This window comes from Bubalus bubalis, chromosome 1 (assembly GCF_019923935.1).
Source record: "Bubalus bubalis isolate 160015118507 breed Murrah chromosome 1, NDDB_SH_1, whole genome shotgun sequence".
Taxonomy (NCBI): Eukaryota; Metazoa; Chordata; class Mammalia; order Artiodactyla; family Bovidae; genus Bubalus; species Bubalus bubalis.
In genome coordinates this window covers 137195903-137215031 of record NC_059157.1, presented here as the reverse complement: position 1 = coordinate 137215031, position 19129 = coordinate 137195903, and the positions used below count along the sequence as shown (strand labels likewise).

The 19129-nt window shown below is 37.4% G+C and overlaps 1 protein-coding gene across 6 annotated transcripts in view; it reads left to right on the top strand.

Moving 5' to 3' along the window:
• The window catches only part of NAALADL2 (N-acetylated alpha-linked acidic dipeptidase like 2), a 1624416-nt gene that overhangs the window by 996081 nt on the left and 609206 nt on the right, over positions 1–19129 (top strand). For all 6 annotated transcript variants that reach the window (XM_044938294.2, XM_044938269.2, XM_025283251.3 and 3 more), the window contains one exon: positions 4262–4412. In XM_044938294.2, the coding sequence (XP_044794229.1) occupies positions 4262–4412 (151 nt within the window). The remainder of the gene's footprint in view (positions 1–4261; positions 4413–19129) is intronic.

Below are 19129 nucleotides of genomic sequence, written 5' to 3'. Positions count from 1 at the left end.
AGTGGGTTGCCATTCCTTTCTCCAGGGGATATTCCTGACCCAAGGATGGAACCCACATCTCCTGTGTCTCCTGCATTGCCTGCTGCTGCTGCTAATTCGCTTCAGTTGTGTCCGACTCTATGCAACCCCACAGACAGAAGCCCACCAGGCTCCCCTGTCCCTGGGATTCTCCAGACAAGAACACTGGAGTGGGTGCCATTTCCTTCTCCAATGCATGAAAGTGAAAAGTGAAAGTGAAGTCGCTCAGTCATGTCCGACTCTTCGTGACCCCATGGACTACAATTTTTATTTATTTATTTATTTTACTACTGAGCCACCTGGGAAGCCTTGCTTAGTCCACTGTAAAACTCAATAAACAAAAGAAGCAGTAAATGGGAAGTGAAATATAGGTATTAATTAGAATCACACAATGAGCAGCAACTGTCTATACTCAGTACGACTTAGTCATAGTTTCCATTATTCCCTCAGTTCAGTTCAGTCGCTCAGTCCTGTCCGACTCTTTGCGACACCATGAATCACAGCACGCCAGGCCTCACTGTCCATCACAAACTCCCGGAGTTCACTCAGACTCACGTCCATCGAGTCAATGATGCCATCCAGCCATCTCATCCTCTGTCGTCCCCTTCTCCACCTGCCCCCAATCCCTCCCAGCATCAGAGTTTTTCCAATGAGTCAACTCTTCCCATGAGGTGGCCAAAGTACTGGAGTTTCAGCTTTAGCATCATTCCTTCCAAAGAAATCCCAGGGCTGATCTCCTTCAGAATGGACTGGTTGGATCTCCTTGCAGTCCAAGGGACTCTCAAGAGTCTTCTCCAACACCACAGTTCAAAAGCATCAATTCTTCGGCGCTCAGCTTTCTTCACAGTCCAACTCTCACATCCATACATGACCACAGGAAAAACCATAGCCTTGACTACACGGACCTTTGTTGGCAAAGTAATGTCTCTGCTTTTGAATATGCTATCTAGGTTGATCATAACTTTCCCTCAAGGAGTAAGCATCTTTTAATTTCATGGCTGCAGTCACCATCTGCAGTGATTTTGGAGCCCAAAAAAATAAAGTCTGACACTGTTTCCACTGTTTCCCCATCCATTTCCCATGAAGTGATGGGATCGGATGCCATGATCTTCGTTTTCTGAATGTTGAGCTTTAAGCCAACTTTTTCACTCTCCACTTTCACTTTCATCAAGAGGCTTTTGAGTTCCTCTTCACTTTCTGCCATAAGGGTGGTGTCATCTCCATATCTGAGGTTCTTGATATTTCTCCTGGCAATCTTGATTTTAGCTTGTGCTTCTTCCAGTCCAGCGTTTCTCATGATGTACTCTGCATATAAGTTAAATAAGCAGGGGGCAATATACACCCTTGACGTACTCCATTTCCTATTTGAAACCAGTCTGTTGTTTCATGTCAGCAACAGTTCTAACTGTTGCTTTCTGACCTGCATACACATTTCTCAAGAGGCAGGTCAGGTGGTCTGGTATTCCCATCTCTTTCAGAATTTTCCACAGTTTTTTGTGATCCACACAGTCAAAGGCTTTGGTGTAGTCAATAAAGCAGAAATAGATGTTTTTCTGGAACTCTCTTGCTTTTTCCATGATCCAGCGGATGTTGGAAATTTGATCTCGGGTTCCTCTGCCTTTTCTAAAACCAGCTTGAACATCTGGAAGTTCACAGTTTATGTATTGCTGAAGCCTGGCTTGGAGAATTTTGAGCATTACTTTACTAGCGTGTGAGATGAGTGCAATTGTGCAGTAGTTTGAGCATTCTTTGGCATTGCCTTTCTTTGGGGTTGGAATGAAAACTGACCTTTTCCAGTCCTGTGGCCACTGCTGAGTTTTCCAAATTTGCTGGCATATTGAGTGCAACACTTTCACAGCATCATCATTCAGGATTTGAAATACCTCCACTGGAATTCCATCACCTCCACTAGCTTTGTTCATAGTGATGCTTTCTAAGGCTCACTTGACTTCACATTTCAGGATGTCTGGCTCTAGGTCAGTGATCACACCATCGTGATTATCTGGGTCGTGAAGATCTTTTTTGTACAGTTTTTCTGTGTATTCTTGCCACCTCTTCTTAATATCTTCTGCTTCGTTAGGTCCATACCATTTCTGTCCTTTATCAAGCCCATCTTTGCATGAAATGTTCCCTTGGTATCTCTAATTTTCTTGAAGAGATCTCTAGTCTTTCCAATTCTGTTGTTTTCCTCTATTTCTTTGCATTGATCACTGAAGAAGGCTTTCTTATCTCTTCTTGCTATTCTTTGGAACTCTGCATTCAGATGCTTATAACTTTCCTTTTTTCCTTTGCTTTTCTCATCTCTTCTTTTCACAGCTATTTGTAAATCCTCCCCAGACAGTCATTTTGCTTTTTTGCATTTCTTTTCCATGGGGATGGTCTTGATCCCTGTCTCCTGTACAGTGTCACGAACCTCATTCCATAGTTTATCAGGCATTCTATCTATCAGATCTAGGCCCTTAAATCTATTTCTCACTTCCATTGTATAATCATAAGGGATTTGATTTAGGTCATACCTGAATGGTCTAGTGGTTTTCCCTACTTTCTTCAATTTAAGTCTGAATTTGGCAATAAGGAGTTCATGATGTGAGCCACAGTCAGCTCCTGGTCTTGTTTTTGTTGACTGTATAGAGCTTCTCCATCTTTTGCTGCAAAGAACATAATCAATCTGATTTCAGTGTTGACCATCTGGTGATGTCCATGGGTAGAGTCTTCTCTTGTGTTGTTGGAAGAGGGTGTTTGCTATGACCAGTTCATTTTCTTGGCAAAACTCTATTTGTCTTTGCCCTGCTTCATTCTGTATTCCAAGTAAATTTGCCTGTTAGTCCAGGTGTTTCTTGACTTCCTACTTTTGCATTCCAGTCCCCTATAAGGAAAATGACATCTTTTTGGGAGTTAGTTCTAAAAGGTCTTGTAGGTCTTCATAGAACCATTCAACTTCAGCTTCTTCAGCGTTACTGGTTGGGACATAGACTTGGATTACTGTGATATTGAATGGTTTGCCTTGGAAACAAACAGAGACCATTCTGTCATTTTTGAGATTGCATCTAAGTACTGCATTACAGACTCTTTGATTGACCATGATGACTACTCCATTTCTTCTGAGGGATTCTTGTCCACAGTAGTAGATATAAGGGTCATCTGAGCTAAATTCACCCATTCCAGTCCATTTGAGTTAGCTGATTATTAGAATATCGACATTCACTCTTGCCATCTCTTGTTTGACCGCTTCCAATTTGCCCTGATTCATGGACCTGACATTCCAGGTTCCTATGCAATATTGCTCTTTACAGCATCGGACCTTGCTTCTATCACCAGTCATTATCCCCTAGTTCCCCCTAATTACTTTTCCTCTTTAGTGGGAAATAAACATGTCTAGCAAATCTTGATCATTACTGTACAAATCATGGTAGTCATGCAAAGATTAATTAGTTCTTTGCCCTAAAAATATAGTTTAACAAGTTAAAACAAGAGAACCTGGAATGACAAGTTAATCTGCCTATTCTTACTTTTCTATTAGTGAAGAAGAACAGAGAGGAACCTTTGAGTGAAATATGTTCATATGAGGTAATCGGGCTATTTTCAAAGTATTTAATGACAGAGACAGAACAGGACCTGACCATTCAGAAGAAGGCCCCTCATTTGGTTCTGTATATGCCCATTAGTTGCTCTGTCTTAGACATCTGGCTGGAACATCCAGGGCAGAGAGCAGAGTGACTAGTACAGTGGGAGCTCTCAGGAGGATCAGGGCAGTGGCTGTTTGCCAGTGTGAAAGTATTTCAACATTTTAGCAACTGGTGTGACAGGCTCAGTCCTAGAGGAAATATATCAAAGTCCTGTAGGTGTCTTCTGCTCTCAGGAAGGACACGATAGCGGTCAGAACAGTTCTCCTTTTGCAATGGAACTTTGTCCGTGGTAGATCTTTTGTTGCTCTCACAGAAGTGAAAACTTCTAGATGTATATGGACAAGTGAAAAGTGAAGAAATTCTAAATACAGTCATTGGAATAAAATATAAACATCATAGGAATGCAGCTTGAATATTGTTGAATAGAGGAAAAAGGAAGAAGTCAGTAGGATAACTCTGTCTGAGATTTGATAATGAGGACATCTGAAATGTGCTTATTTTACAAGAAAATAAAAGTAGTAAAGAAAGTCATCTAATTGTAGTGACTTTATAAAGTGGCAGTATATGAACTAATAATGCATATGAAATATTTTTAAAAATTTGTTCTCCTCTTTCAGCTTTCCTTATTGGAAAAAACTGGATTTGGAGGTGTTCTTCTATATATTGATCCTTGTGATTTACCAAAGACTGCAAATCTTAGCTATAATACCTTCATGGTATCACTGAATCCAGGAGGAGACCCTTCTACACCCGGTTATCCAAGTATTGGTAAGTTTACTATTAATCATTATTTCTTGTAAGCATTATAAGGTTGCAATTTATAAGTGCATGTTACCTAAAGTAATTAAAAAATAATAAAGTTGAAGAATTCTTACCGCTCCATATTTCAAAAAATAAATGTTTTATCTTCTCAAAATTATAGACTGCCCCAGAATAAAACTTGAAAAAGTCTATAATTGATTTTTGTCTCAATAACTTACAGTATAGTAAACAGAGAGAAAGCATTTTAAGTGTTATTGATGGACTGATAAGATAACTTAATACCATGTGGGACAAGTACTCCATATAGGTGGAAAACACATGCATCTACCTAGAAGCATGAAATATCTATGACTTTGGAGTTGTTGTCGTAACTTGAAGCCCAGAGTCTAGGGCTACACATGCTCAAGTTAGGTGTCTGTGAAAAATGAAAGTGAAAGTTGCTCAGTTGTGTCTGATTCTTTGTTCATGGAATTCTCCAAGCCAAAATACCTGCTGGAGTGGGTAGCCTTTCCTTTCTCCAGGGGATCTTCCCAACCCAGGGATTGAACCCAGGTCTCCCACATTGCAGGTGAATTCTTTACCAGCTGAGCCACAAAGGAAGCCCAAGAATACTGGAGTGAGTAGCCTATCCCTTCTCCAGCAGATCTTCCTGGCCCAGGAATCGAACTGGGGTCTCCTGCATTGCAGCCGGATTCTTTACGAACTGAGCTGTCAGGGAAGCCCTGAAGCTATGGGAAATAATGCTGGATAGGACTAGAGTTGACATGATTAAATTCTCTGGCTCCCTAAAAGAAGGGATCTCATTTGTTTGTCCAGCCACTTGGCAGCATAGACATGGCTATTTTGCATCAAACATCCTTTTCTTTCCCAGCAAGCTGTGTTCATTACAGTGGGGGTCATGTGGCAAAGAGAAACAACTGTGATTTTGGCAGGTGCTCACTGCATCATTGAACTTCTGTCTAATGTGTCATTGACAAATATTCTGTATGCACAAGCTTGGCAGAGGAAAAGCTCTTTGAACCTCCTTCCAGGGTAATACTAACCCACTAACTGTGATGCTTCAGTCAGGAATTAAGCTAATAAAAAATTCATGTAATTATCCATGTGTCCCATCAATATTTTCTTTGTTTTCCACAAGATATAACAAAAGACTAAAAGCATCTTTTTTAAGTCTAACTTCCCTTTGTATATAATTAACTTTACCAGTCAGTTAATAACTTTCTCCAAGAAGGAAGTAAATTAAGTCAAATATGAGTTCTAATTTTATGAATTTTGTTGGGTTTGTTAAGTACTACTTTGTCTACTAAAACACCCCTTTAATAATCCATGTAAGAATTTTCTCTGGGAACTCACTGTTCTGTAGTTTGTACAGTTCACTCTCATTCTTGCAATTTTCAAGTTAAAATTAATAGATATCCATCTACAATCCTCAGACCTCACCAAAAATGTCAGTTAAGCCCTCTCATTTGCAAATGCTCTGATTGCCTTGGGTTGTAATGCCTCGGTATCAGGAGGTTGCATGTAGCAGCTAACTCTGCTGCAAAGCACTGTTCTGCAGTGCTACTGAAAAGCAGATGTTGATGAATACTTTGCTTAAGCTGGTAAATTGCCTCATTGTCAACAGTTACTATTTATATATTTTTGACTTAGGTCATTTAATAAATGTAGAATTCAGTCATCTCTAGCAAAGTGCTGGCCATTGTCTTGAGAATCTCAGCATGATTTTTTAAAATAATTTTTAATTTGAAATAACTTCAACTCAAAAAAATGTTGCAAATAATGTATGCAAATATTTAGACTCTCTGGCCATTTTTTATTTGAGTTGTTTGTTTTTTGTATTGTTGTGTTGCATGGGTCATTTATATATTTTGGATATTAACCCCTTATCAGTTATATGATTTGCAAAAATCTCCATTCAGTGGGTTGCCTTTTCATTTTGATGATGGTTTCTTTCATGTCCAGTACCTTTTTAGTTCAACATGGTCCCTTTTGTTTATTTTTATTTTTGGTTCCTTTTGCTTTTGGAAGAGATCAACAAGAGACATAATAATAAAATGACTGAGGTTAGTGAGTTTACTGCCAATATTTTCTCTAAAGAATTTTATGGTTTAGGTTTTATATTCAAGTTCTTAATGCATTTTGAGTTAATTTTTATATATGGTGTAAGATTCTCCTGCTGGTGAATGTTCAGTTTTACCCACTCTGTCACAGGGACTATAATTAGCCCATTGTTTGTTCTTTGATCCTTTGTTGTAAATTAATTGTCCATATATGGATGGGTTTATTTCTGAGATCTCAGTTCTGTTCCATTGACCTGTGTGTGTGGTTTTCTGTCAGTATCATACTGTTTTGATTGCCATCACTTGGTAGCATAGCTTGAAATCAGCACATATGATACCTCCAATTTTTACTTCTTCCTCAAGTTTGTTTTGTCTATTCAGGTTTTTTGTGTGTGTTTTCATAAAAGTTTTAGAATTGTTTGTTCTATTTCTGTGAGATATGACATTGGAATTTTGATATAAATTGCATTGAATATGCAGATTGCTTTGCATAGTATGGGCATCTTAATAATATTAATTTTTCCAATCTATGAGCACAGAATATTTTTTCATTAATTTATGTCTTCTTATTTCATCAACGTCTTACAGTTTTCAGTGTACAAATCCTTCACGTACTTGGCTAAATTTATTCCTTAAGTATTTTATTTTGATGTAAATTGTAATTGTAAATGGTTCCAGATTGGGAAAGGAGTACGTCAAGGCTGTATATTGTTTCCCTGCTATTTAAATTATATGCAGAATACATCATGCAAAATATGGGGCTGGATGAAGCACAAGATGGAATCAAAATTGCCAGGAGAAATATCAATAACATCAGATATGCAGGTGACACCACCCTTATGGCAGAAAGCGAAGAAGAACTAAAGAGCTTCTTGGTGAAAGTGAAAGAGGAGAGTGAAAAAGTTGGCTTAAAACTCAGAGCAGAAAAAGAAATAAAAGGAATCCAAATTGGAAAAGAAGAAGTAAAGCTCTCACTGTTTGCAGATGACATGATCCTCTACATAGAAAACCCTAAAGACTCCACCAGAAAATTACTAGAATTAATCAATGACTATAGTAAAGTTGCAGGATATAAAATCAACACCCAGAAATCCCTTGCATTCCTATACACTAATAATGAGAAAACAGAAAGAGAAATTAAGGAAACAATTCCATTCACCATTGCAATGAAAGAATAAAATACTTAGGAATATATCTACCTAAAGAAACTAAAGACCTATATATAGAAAACTATAAAACACTGGTGAAAGAAATCAAAGAGGACACTAACAGATGGAGAAATATACCATGTTCATGGATTGGAAGAATGAATATAGTGAAAATGAGTATACTACCCAAAGCAATCTATAGATTCAATGCAATCCCTATCAAGCTACCAACAGCATTCTTCACAGAGCTAGAACAAATAATTTCACAATTTGTATGGAAATACAAAAAACCTCGAATAGCCAAAGCGATCTTGAGAAAGAAGAATGGAACTGGAGGAATCAACCTACCTGACTTCAGGCTCCACTACAAAGCCACAGTTATCAAGACAGTATGGTACTGGCACAAAGACAGAAATATAGATCAATGGAACAAAATAGAAAGCCCAGAGATAAATCCACGCACATATGGACACCTTATCTTTGACAAAGGAGGCAAGAATATACAATGGATTAAAGACAATCTCTTTAACAAGTGGTGCTGGGAACTCTGGTCAACCACTTGTAAAAGAATGAAACTAGAACACTTTCTAACACCATACACAAAAATAAACTCAAAATGGATTAAAGATCTCAACGTAAGACCAGAAACTATAAAACTCCTAGAGGAGAACATAGGCAAAACATTCTCTGACATACATCACAGCAGGATCCTCTATGACCCACCTCCCAGAATATTGGAAATAAAAGCAAAAATAAACAAATGGGACCTAATTAACCTTAAAAGCTTCTGCACATCAAAGGAAACTATTAGCAAGGTGAAAAGACAGCCTTCAGAATGGGAGAAGATAATAGCAAATGAAGCAACTGACAAACAACTAATCTCGAGAATATACAAGCAACTCCTACAGCTCAACTCCAGAAAAATAAATGACCCAATCAAAAAATGGGCCAAAGAACTAAATAGACATTTCTCCAAAGAAGACATACAGATGGCTAACAAACACATGAAAAGATGCTCCACATCACTCATTATCAGAGAAATGCAAATCAAAACCACTATGAGGTACCATTTCACACCAGTCAGAATGGTTGCAATCCAAAGGTCTACAAGTAATAAATGCTGGAGAGGGTGTGGAGAAAAGGGAACCCTCTTCCACTGTTGGTGGGAATGCAAACTAGTACAGCCACTATGGAGAACAGTGTGGAGATTCCTTAAAAAACTGGAAATAGAACTGCCTTATGATCCAGCAATCCCACTGCTGGGCATACACACTGAGGAAACCAGAAGAGAAAGAGACACGTGTACCCCAATGTTCATTGCAGCACTGTTTATAATAGCCAGGACATGGAAGCAACCTAGATGTCCATCAGCAGATGAATGGATAAGCAAGCTGTGGTACATATACACAATGGAGTGTTACTCAGCCATTAAAAAGAATACATTTGAATCAGTTCTAATGAGGTGGATGAAACTGGAGCCTATTACACAGAGTGAAGTAAGCCAGAAAGAAAAACACCGATACAGTATACTAACGCATATATATGGAATTTAGAAAGATGGTAACAATAACCCTGTGTACGAGACAGCAAAAGAGGCACTGATGTATAGAACAGTCTTATGGACTCTGTGAGAGAGGGAGAGGGTGGGAAGATTTGGGAGAATGGCATTGAAACATGTAAAATATCATGTATGAAATGAGTTGCCAGTCCAGGTTCGATGCACGATACTGGATGCTTGGGGCTGGTGCACTGGGACAACCCAGAGGGATGGAATGGGGAGGGAGGAGGGAGGAGGGTTCAGGATGGGGAACACATGTATACCTGTGGCGGATTCATTTTGATATTTGGCAAAACTAATACAATTATGTAAAGTTTAAAAAAAAAAAAAACTCAACGTTCAGAAAACCAACATCATGGCATCTGTTTCCATCATATCATGGCAAATAGATGGGGCAACAATGGAAACAGTGAGTGATTTTATTATTTTGGGCTCCAAAATCACTGCAGATGGTAACTGCAGCCATGAAATTAAAGGATGCTTGCTCCTTGGAAGAAAAACTATAACCAACCTAGACAGCATATTAAAAAGCAGAGACATTACTTTGCCAAAAAAGTCCATCTAGTCAGAGCTATGGTTTTTCCAGCAGTCATGTATGGATATGAGAGTTGGACTATAAAGAAATCTGAACACCAAAGAATTGATGCTTTTGAACTGTGGTGTTGGAGAAGACTCTTGAGAGTCCCTTGGACAACAAGGAGATCCAACCAGTCCATTCTAAAGGAAATCAGTCCTGAATATTCATTAGAAGGACTGATGCTGAAGCTGAAGTTCCGATACTTTGGCCACCTGATGCGAAGAACTGACTCATTAGAATAGACTCTGATGCTAGGAAAGATTGAAGGCCAGAGGGGAAGGGGACGACAGAGGATGAGTTGTTAGATGGCATCACTGACTCGATGGACATGAGTTTGAGTAAGCTCTGGGAGTTGGTGATGGACAGGGAGGCCTGGCGTGCTGCAGTCCATGGCGTTATAAAGAGTTGGACACAACTGAGCGTCTGAACTGAACTGAAATGTAAAAGACTGTTTTCTTAATTCTGTTTCTGATAGTTCATTATTAATGTATAGAAATGTCACAGCTTTCTGTATATTGATTTTGTAACCTGTAACTTTAGTGAATTTATTTTTTATTTCTCACATCTTTCTGGTAGGGTATTTAGGATTTTCTATGTATAATACAATGTCATCTGCAAATGACATTATATTTCATTATATTATAAGACAGTTTTCTTTTTCAGTTCAGATTTGAGAGAATTTTATTTCTTTTCTTGCTTAATTGCTGTAGATAGTACTTTCAGTACTATGTTGAATAAAAGTGGCAAGGGTGGGCATCCCTGTTCCTGATTTTAGGGGAAAAACTCTTTTAATTTCTCATCAGTGAGTGTGTTATTAGCTGTGTATTTGTCATACATGGCCTTTACTATTTGAGGTATATTCTCTCTATACCCACTTTATTGGCAGTTAAAAGAGGGTTGTATTTTGTTAAATGCTTTTTCTGCATCTGTTGAGATGATCTTATAATTCTGATTCTTCATTTTGTTAATGTGATGTATTACATGGGTTTTCTGTAGATGTTGAATCACCCTTGCTTCCCTGGAATACATCTCACTTGATCAAGATGTACATATTTTTAATGTTTTGTTGGATTTGATTTGCTAATAATTTGTTGAAGATTTTTGTATCTGTAGATATTGAAGATAGTGGCATGCATGTTTCATTTTTGTGGTGTCCTTGGCTGGTTTTAGTATTAGGGAAATATTGGCCTTGTAAATGCTTTGGAATGTTTTCCTCCTCCTCAATTTTTGGAAGAAAAGTATTAAGTCATCTTTGAATATTTTGTGTTAATATTGAGAGAAGAATAAATATTAAATCTTCTTTGAGTGTTTTGTAGAGTTTGCCAAAGAAGCCATCTCTCTGGGCCTCAGCTTTTGTTTGTTGTGAGATTTTCTAATTTGTGTCTCAGTCTCCTTGTTGGTAATTTCTGTTCAGATTTCCTGTTTCTTTATTTTTCCTTCTTGGAAGATTTTTTGTTTCTAGGAATTTATCCATGGTTGTCAAACTGTTGGTATTTAATTATTGGTAGTAGTCTCATTTTATCCTTCAAATTTATGTGGTTACATTTATAACTTCTCTTTCATTTTTTAATTTTATTTATTTGTATCCTCTCTCTTTTCTTTCTCTCTCTCTCTTTTTTTTTTTTTTTTTTTTTGGTTAGTCTAGCTAAAGGTTTGTAGATTTTATCTTTTCTAATCACCAGCCCTTAGTCTCATTGATCTTTCCCACTTTATTTTTTGTCTCTCTTTGATTTACTTCTGTCTGATCTTTATTATTCTCTTCTTTCTGTTAACTGTGGGCTTCATTTATTCTTTTTCTAGTTCCTTTAGGTATAAAGTTAGATTGTTTATTTGGTATTTTTGTAGTTGTTTCTTGATGGAAGCCTGAATTATTATGAACTTCCCTTTTAGAACAATTTTTTGTTGAACTCCATAGATTTTGGTATGTTGTATTTCTATTTTCATTTGCCTCTAGATTTTTTTTTTTTTTTTTGCTTTTTTCAAAGACCCCTTTATACCATTACAGTTGGAGAAAGTTTTTCTTCGGTTTATTGAAATGCAGTTTGTGACCCAACATGTGATCTATCTGAGAAAATGTTCCATGTGTACTTAAGAAGAGTGTGTATTCTTTTGCTTTTGGATGGAATGCTCTATATCTAGTAAGTTCATCTCATCTAATGTATTATTTAAATTTAATGTTTTCACATTGATTTTTTTTTTTTTTTGGTCTGGATAATATATTCATTGAGGTAGGTAGGGGTTAAAGTCCCATACTATTATTGTCTTGCTTTAAAATTTTCCCTTTAAGATCAAAAATACTTTCTTTTGTATCTTGGTGCTCTTCTCTTCAGTTCAGTTCAGTTGCTCAGTCGTGTCTGACTCTTTGTGACCCCATGGACTACAGCATGCCAGGCTTCCCTGTCCATCACCAACTCCTAGAATTTACTCAAATGCATTTCCATTGAGTCGGTGATGCCATCCAACCATCTCATCCTCTGTCATAACTTTCTCTTCCCACCTTCAATCTTTTTCAGCATCAGAGTCTATTCCAATGAGTTGGTTCTTCACATCAGGTAGCCAAAGTATTGGAGTTTCAGCTTTATCATCAGTCCCTCCAATGAATATTCAGGACTGATTTCCCTTAGGATTGACTGGTTGGATCTCCTTGCTGTCCAAGGGACTCTCAAGAGTCTTCTCCAACACCACAGTTCAAAGGCATCAATTCTTTGGCGCTCAGCTTTCTTTATAGTCCAACTCTCACATCCATGCATGACTACTGGAAAAATGCTAGTTTGACTACACAGATCTTTGTTAGCCAAGTAATATCTCTGCTTTTTAATATGCTGTCTACATTGGTTATAGCTTTTCTTCCAAGGAGCGAGTGTCTTTTAATTTCATGGCTGCAGTCACCATCTGCAATGATTTTGCACACCGCCCCCCCCCAAAAAAAAATAAAGTCTGTCACTGTTTCCGTTGTTTCCTCATCTATCTGCCATGAAGTGATGGGACCAGATGCCACTATCTTAGTTTTCTGAATGTTGCTCTTCTGTTGGGTTTCAGTATTTTTTTTGCTGGATTTACCTTTTTATTATCATGTAATGCTCTTCTATGTCATTTCTTACAGTCTTTGTTTTAAAGTCTATTTTTGTCTGATATGAGAATAGTACTGCAGTTTTCTTTTAATTTCTATGTGCATGAAATATATTTTTTCCATTCCTTCATTTTCTGTCTGGGTGTTTCCTTTCTTATAAAGTGAGTCTTTTGTTGGCAGTAAATAGATGGGTCCTGTTTTTTATCCATTTTTCCACTCCATCTTTTGATTAGTTCCTTTAATTTGTTTGCATTTTAAGTAATTACTGATGGGTATGTACTTTTTGGGGATTCCCTGGTAGCTCAACTAGTAAAGAATCCATCTGCAAAGCAGGAAACCACAGTTCAATTCCTGGATCAGGAAGATCCCCTGAAGAAGGGATAGGCTACCCACTCCAGTATTCTTGGATTCCCCTGCTGGCTCAGATGGTTAAGAATCTGCCTTCAATGTGGGAAACCTGGGTTTGATCCCTGGTATGGGAAAATCCCCTGGAGTAGGACATGGCAACCCTCTCTAGTATTCTTGCCTGGAAAATCCCCATGGACAGAGGAGCCTTGCAGGCTATAGTCCTTGGGGGCACAAAGAGTCAGACATGACTAAGAACACACACACACACACACACACACACACATGTATTTATTGTGATTCTGTTATCTTTTTTCTTTTTCTCTCTTTCCTTGTGTATTGGATTCTTTCTTTAGTGTTATATTTAGATTTCTTTCTCATTTTCCTTTGTATACTCGCAATAATTTTTTGACCTCCTTGGGTTACTGTGAAATTTACATATAACATTCTTGTGAGTGTTGCTTATTTTAAGTTGGTAGCAAATTAAATTTAAATACATTTCAAAACTTTGTCTTTCTACTCTTTCCCCAGCACATACACATTTTATATTTTTGATGATACATTTTACATCTTTATTTTATGTGTCCTTTAATTATTGTAATTTTAGCTAATTTTACTACTTTTTTTCTTGTAATTCTTATATCTGCCTTATTAACAATTATTTTATGAACTTTGCTATATATTTACCTTTTCCAATAAGGTATTTTTTTTATTTCATATATTTTCATATTAACTAATGCCATTTCCTTTCAGCTTAAAGAAATCCCTTTAATATTTCTTGCAGGACCAGTTTAGTGGTGATGAAATCCTTTAGTTTTTGCTTAGCTGGTACAGCCTTGATCTCTCCTTCAATTCTGAATGTTAACTTTGCTGGGTAGAGAATTTGGGGTTGGAAGTTTTTTCTCTTTCTGCATGATGGATATAGCACACCACTTCCTTCTAGCATGTAAGGTTTTTACTGAAAAATCTACAAATATTCTTATGGGATTTCCCTTGTAAGCATCAAGTTGTTTCTCTTGCTGCTTTTAGAAGTTTCTCTTTATCCTTAACTTTTACAATTTTAATTGTATCTTCATACGTATCTTTTTTGATTCATGCTATTTGCAACTCTGCAAAGAGTTGACTCATTGGAAAAGACCCTGATGCTGGGGACGATTGGGGGCAGGAGGAGAAGGGGGACAACAGAGAATGAGATGGCTGGATTGCATCACCGACTCGATGCACATGAGTGTGAGTGAACTTTGGGAGTTGGTGATGGACAGGGAGGCCTGGCATGCTGCGATTCATGGGGTCGAAAAGAGTCGGACACGACTGAGTGACTTAACTGAACTGAACTGGGCTTTCTGGACCTGATGTCTGTTTTCTTCCCTGGATTAGAGAATTTTCAGCCACTATTTCCCTAAATAATATTTCTGGCTCTTTTTCTCACTTTTCTTTCTGGGACCCCTATAATGATATAAGTATTATCCTGATCATTGTTGTTTCAAAAGTCCATATTTTCTTTTTTTAAAATTCTTATTTCATTTTGCAGCTCTGACTGAGTTCCATTGTTTTGTCTTCCAGCTGAGTGATCTGTCCTCTCTAGTGTTTAATCCCTCTAGTGAACTCTTCTGGTCTGTTATACCTTCTCTTGATACCTTCTTATATTCTCTGTCTCTTTGTTGAGGCTTTCATTCTGTTCAGTCATTGTTTTTCCACATTCAGTGAAGCATCATTCTTGACCATTACTTTTAAATCTTTATCAGCAGATTGCTTACCTCTGTTGCTTTTAGTTCTTTTTCTGAGATTTTTGTTTTGTTCTTTCAGTTTGAACATAATCCTCTTTCTCCTCAATTTGTCTAATTCTCTATTTTTATAGATTAGGTTAACTATCTCTCCCAGTCTTAAAGGAGTGGTCTTATTTATGAGATATACTATGAGGCTCAGACATACAATCCTGCCTCAGACAAACAACTCCAGAGCCAGATATCAAGGAGTGTTACCTATGTGGACTCTGCATCTTCCTCCTTTGGTGGAGCCCAGTGGTGGCTGCTATGGGATGCTTTTCTGTGGGATTTGCCCTTGGAATAGCTGAGGATCTTGTGGCTTCTGTGGGACACTGGTGAAGAGGACTCTTCCTTAGATTTTTTCTGAGGTCTGACTTAGGTGCTAGGAGAGAAAGGACTCTCAGTGGGTCCATGCCCACTGTCTCTAACAGTTTATGGAGAGGATTCCAAAATACTGCTTTTCAATGCTGACATTATCAAAGTAGTCTGGGATCACAAAATGGTCTCCATCAGTATCTCAGTCCCCAGGGAGCATCCCACCTAATTTCCTCCTCCCTGACATAAAATTCAGGATTAGGAAGTGGGTCCCCTTTACCTATAGCTCATGTGTTTGGTGCTGATTTTCAGATCAAGTTAGTCTGTGTACAAGCCCTTTAACAAAAGGTTTTTCATTCCCTAGGCCTTTGACTGTGTGGATCACAATAAACTGTGCAAAATTATGAAAGAGATGGGAACACCAGACCACCTGACCTGCCTCTTGAGAAATGTGTATGCAGGTCAGGAAGCAACAGTTAGAACTGGACATGGAACAACAGACTGGTTCCAAATAGGAAAAGGAATAGGTCAAGGCTGTATATCATCACCCTGCTTATTTAACTTCTATGCAGAGTACATCATGAGAAATGCTGGGCTGAAGAAGCACAAGCTGGAATCAAGATTACTGAGAGAAATACCAATAAACTCAGATATGCAGATGACACTACCCTTATGGCAGAAAGTGAAGAAGAACTAAAGAGCCTCTTGATGAAAGTGAAAGAGAAGAGTGAAAAAGTTGACTTCAAGTTCAACATTCAGAAAACGAAGATCATGGCATCTGGTCCCATCACTTCATGGGAAAGATCATGGCATCTGGTCCCATCACTTCATGGGAAGTAGATGGGGAAACAGTGGAAATGGTGTCAGACTTTATTTTTGGGGGCTCCAAAATCACTGCAGATGGTGATTGCAGCCATGAAATTAAAAGACGCTTACTCCTTGGAAGGAAAGTTATGACCAACCTAGATAGCATATTCAAAAGCAGAGACATTACTTTGCCAGCAACGGTCCGTCTAGTCAAGGTTACGGTTTTTCCAGTGGTCATGTATGGATGTGAGAGTTCGACTGTGAAGAAAGCTGAGCGCCGAAGAATTGATGTTTTTGAGCTGTGGTGTTGGAGAAGACTCTTGAGAGTCCCTTGGACTGCAAGGAGATCCAACCAGTCCATCCTAAAGGAGATCAGTCCTGGGTGTTCTTTGGAAGGAATGATGCTAAAGCTGAAACTCCAATACCTGGCCACCTCATGCAAAGAGTTGACTCATTGGAAAAGACTCTGATGCTGCGAGGGATTGGGGGCAGGAGGAAAAGGGGACGACAGAGGATGAGATGGCTGGATGGCATCACCAACCTGATGGATGTGAGTTTGGGTGAACTTCAGGAGCTGGTGATAGACAGAGAGGCCTGGCATGCTGCAGTTCATGGGGTCGCAAAGAGTCAGACACGACTGAGCAACTGAACTGAACGGAGGGTTCTGTAACTTTCCTGCACACACTTCTCATTGGTTTTCAAAGCCAGATATTTTGTGGGCTTTTTTCTCCTGTGCAGGATCTCAGGGTTGGGAGGGTTAATATGGAGCTTGATCCCTGTTTCTTGGGTTAAAGATCCATTTGTTTGTGATTCTTCCCAATTGTGGTTTTCTGAAATGATTTTTTTCTGCTTGATGAAATTGTATCTCTACTAATCTTAAAACTGTCCTTTTACACTTTGTTGTGGAGTCTTCGTACATCCAGTGTTCAGGTCCCTTTTCATAAGATTTATTCCGCATGTCGTTGTAGAGTTGATGTGTATCTGAGAGGACGTATCTTCCCACACTGTTATTTTGAACTCTCTCTCTCTTTTTTTAATATATACAAAATAAAGAGAATAGTAAAATGAACCTCCCATATATCTCAACCAGTTTCATCAATTATACTAATATTTTTGTTTTGTCTGTATATCCCCTCACACTCCTTATAACCATATTTTTTCAGATAAAATTTTTATGAATTGAAACAGATACATCTTAATGGGCAAAAGAATACAGCCATGTACTTTCCATTCCTATTTAGTATAAGAACATTCCCATCATCTCCAAAAGTTCTCTGGGTCACTTCAGAGTAACTCTTCATCACCAAACCTAGCTAACCACCAGTCTCAAGATTAGTACAGAATTTTAAAAATTCATATAAATGGAAACATGAAGTATATATTCTATTGTGTACAGATTCTTTTGCTCAATATAATGTCTGTGATATTTATTTATGGTTGCAGTTATTAGTATTTCATTCCCTTTTATTTCTAGGAAGCATGCCACAATTTTATGTAGGTTTAAGTATATTTTTTTTTAAACAAAAATGTTGATGCACTTTGCTACAATGTATAATCTAAATTGACTGTTCAAACAAATGCTTGGCCTTCTTGTAAGATAGTTCTGCTCAGTGAACCTTTGCATATCCAAATATTTATTGATTATTGTAGAATCAGAGAAGAGAGTAAAAGTTTTAAAATAATCCTTGTCCCTGTAATACAGAAGATGATTCATCATTCCTTTTAATATAAATGAGGATTTAGCTTCATTTGGCATGTTAATTAACTACTCTGAGTCTTATTCTCTTCACAATAAAAAGCATTACACTAATATGTATCTCACAAGGTTGTTTGTAAGAGGATGCAAAATTCTGGTCTGCACCTCATAATTAAAGAGAAACTCTGATGAAGTGTCCCAATTATCTCTGTTCTAACGCATTTTTAGTAATTCTGATACAACTGAATTTTGAGAGTCACTGAGCCAGAGAACCTTTACGTCCTTTATCTACCACATCTGAGTTGGACCACTGTGGCTATTGACCTAAATTTTGTGGCACCATGATACTGTTCTTTCACATCATCTTGTATTGCTGCCTCCACACCAGTCAGGACTGGGGAACAATGAATTCCTGATCCTCAATCAAATTTTTGTACTCAAAAGGCTATTAGTAAATATTTGTTGAGTGAACAAGTTATTCTTTTTTTTTTAAGTTTTTATTGAAGTATAATTGATTTATATAGCTGTGTTAATTTCAAGTATACAGCAAAGTGAATTATATATATATATATATATCTCCATTCTTTTTCAGTTTCTCTTTTCATATGGTTTATTACAGAATATTGAGTAGAGTTCATTTTGCTATACAGTAGGTCCTTGTTAGTTAACTATTGTTTATATAGTAGTATGTATATGTCATTCTCAATCTCCTTATTTATTACTTCATCCCGTGTTTCACCTTTGGTAACCATAAGTTTGATCATCAGGTGTGTGTCTGCTTTGTTTTATAAATAAGTTCATTTTATCATTTTTATTAGATTCCTCAAATAAATTAGATCACATGATTTTAGTCTTTCTCTGTCTCACTTCACTTATTATGATAATCTCTAGGTCCCTGATTGCTTGTCTGATGATTCTGATCCTAGGTTTTATCCTAATTTTAATTAACCTAATTAAAACTCCTTTTTTTTTTTTTTTAAGAAAAAGCACTTGTATACAGTTTTTCCTCCTTAAATGCTTTTGTCAACTCTCTCACATCTCTTTTACCACTCAAAATATCAGAGATTGCATTGATTCAAACAGCTTTGAAATTACATATAAGATATTAGGATATCAGAATCTAATCTAATCTCTTAATTCCTCCGATAATTTATTAAATATTTCAAAGATTAAGTGTTCAAACTATCAGACTTTATCATAAGTGCTTCCACCAACTTGTCAAGAGTGTTTTAATGCATTAAACTGTAATTCAAGCAAAGTTCATTCCCTAAAACTATATACTTTAAAAATTCTAAGAGGCTTTAGGGTATAAGTAGCATAGTTTTATTCTCAAAATTGAGGCAAAAGAAACTTGATCACATTATCTAGGGACTCAGATAAA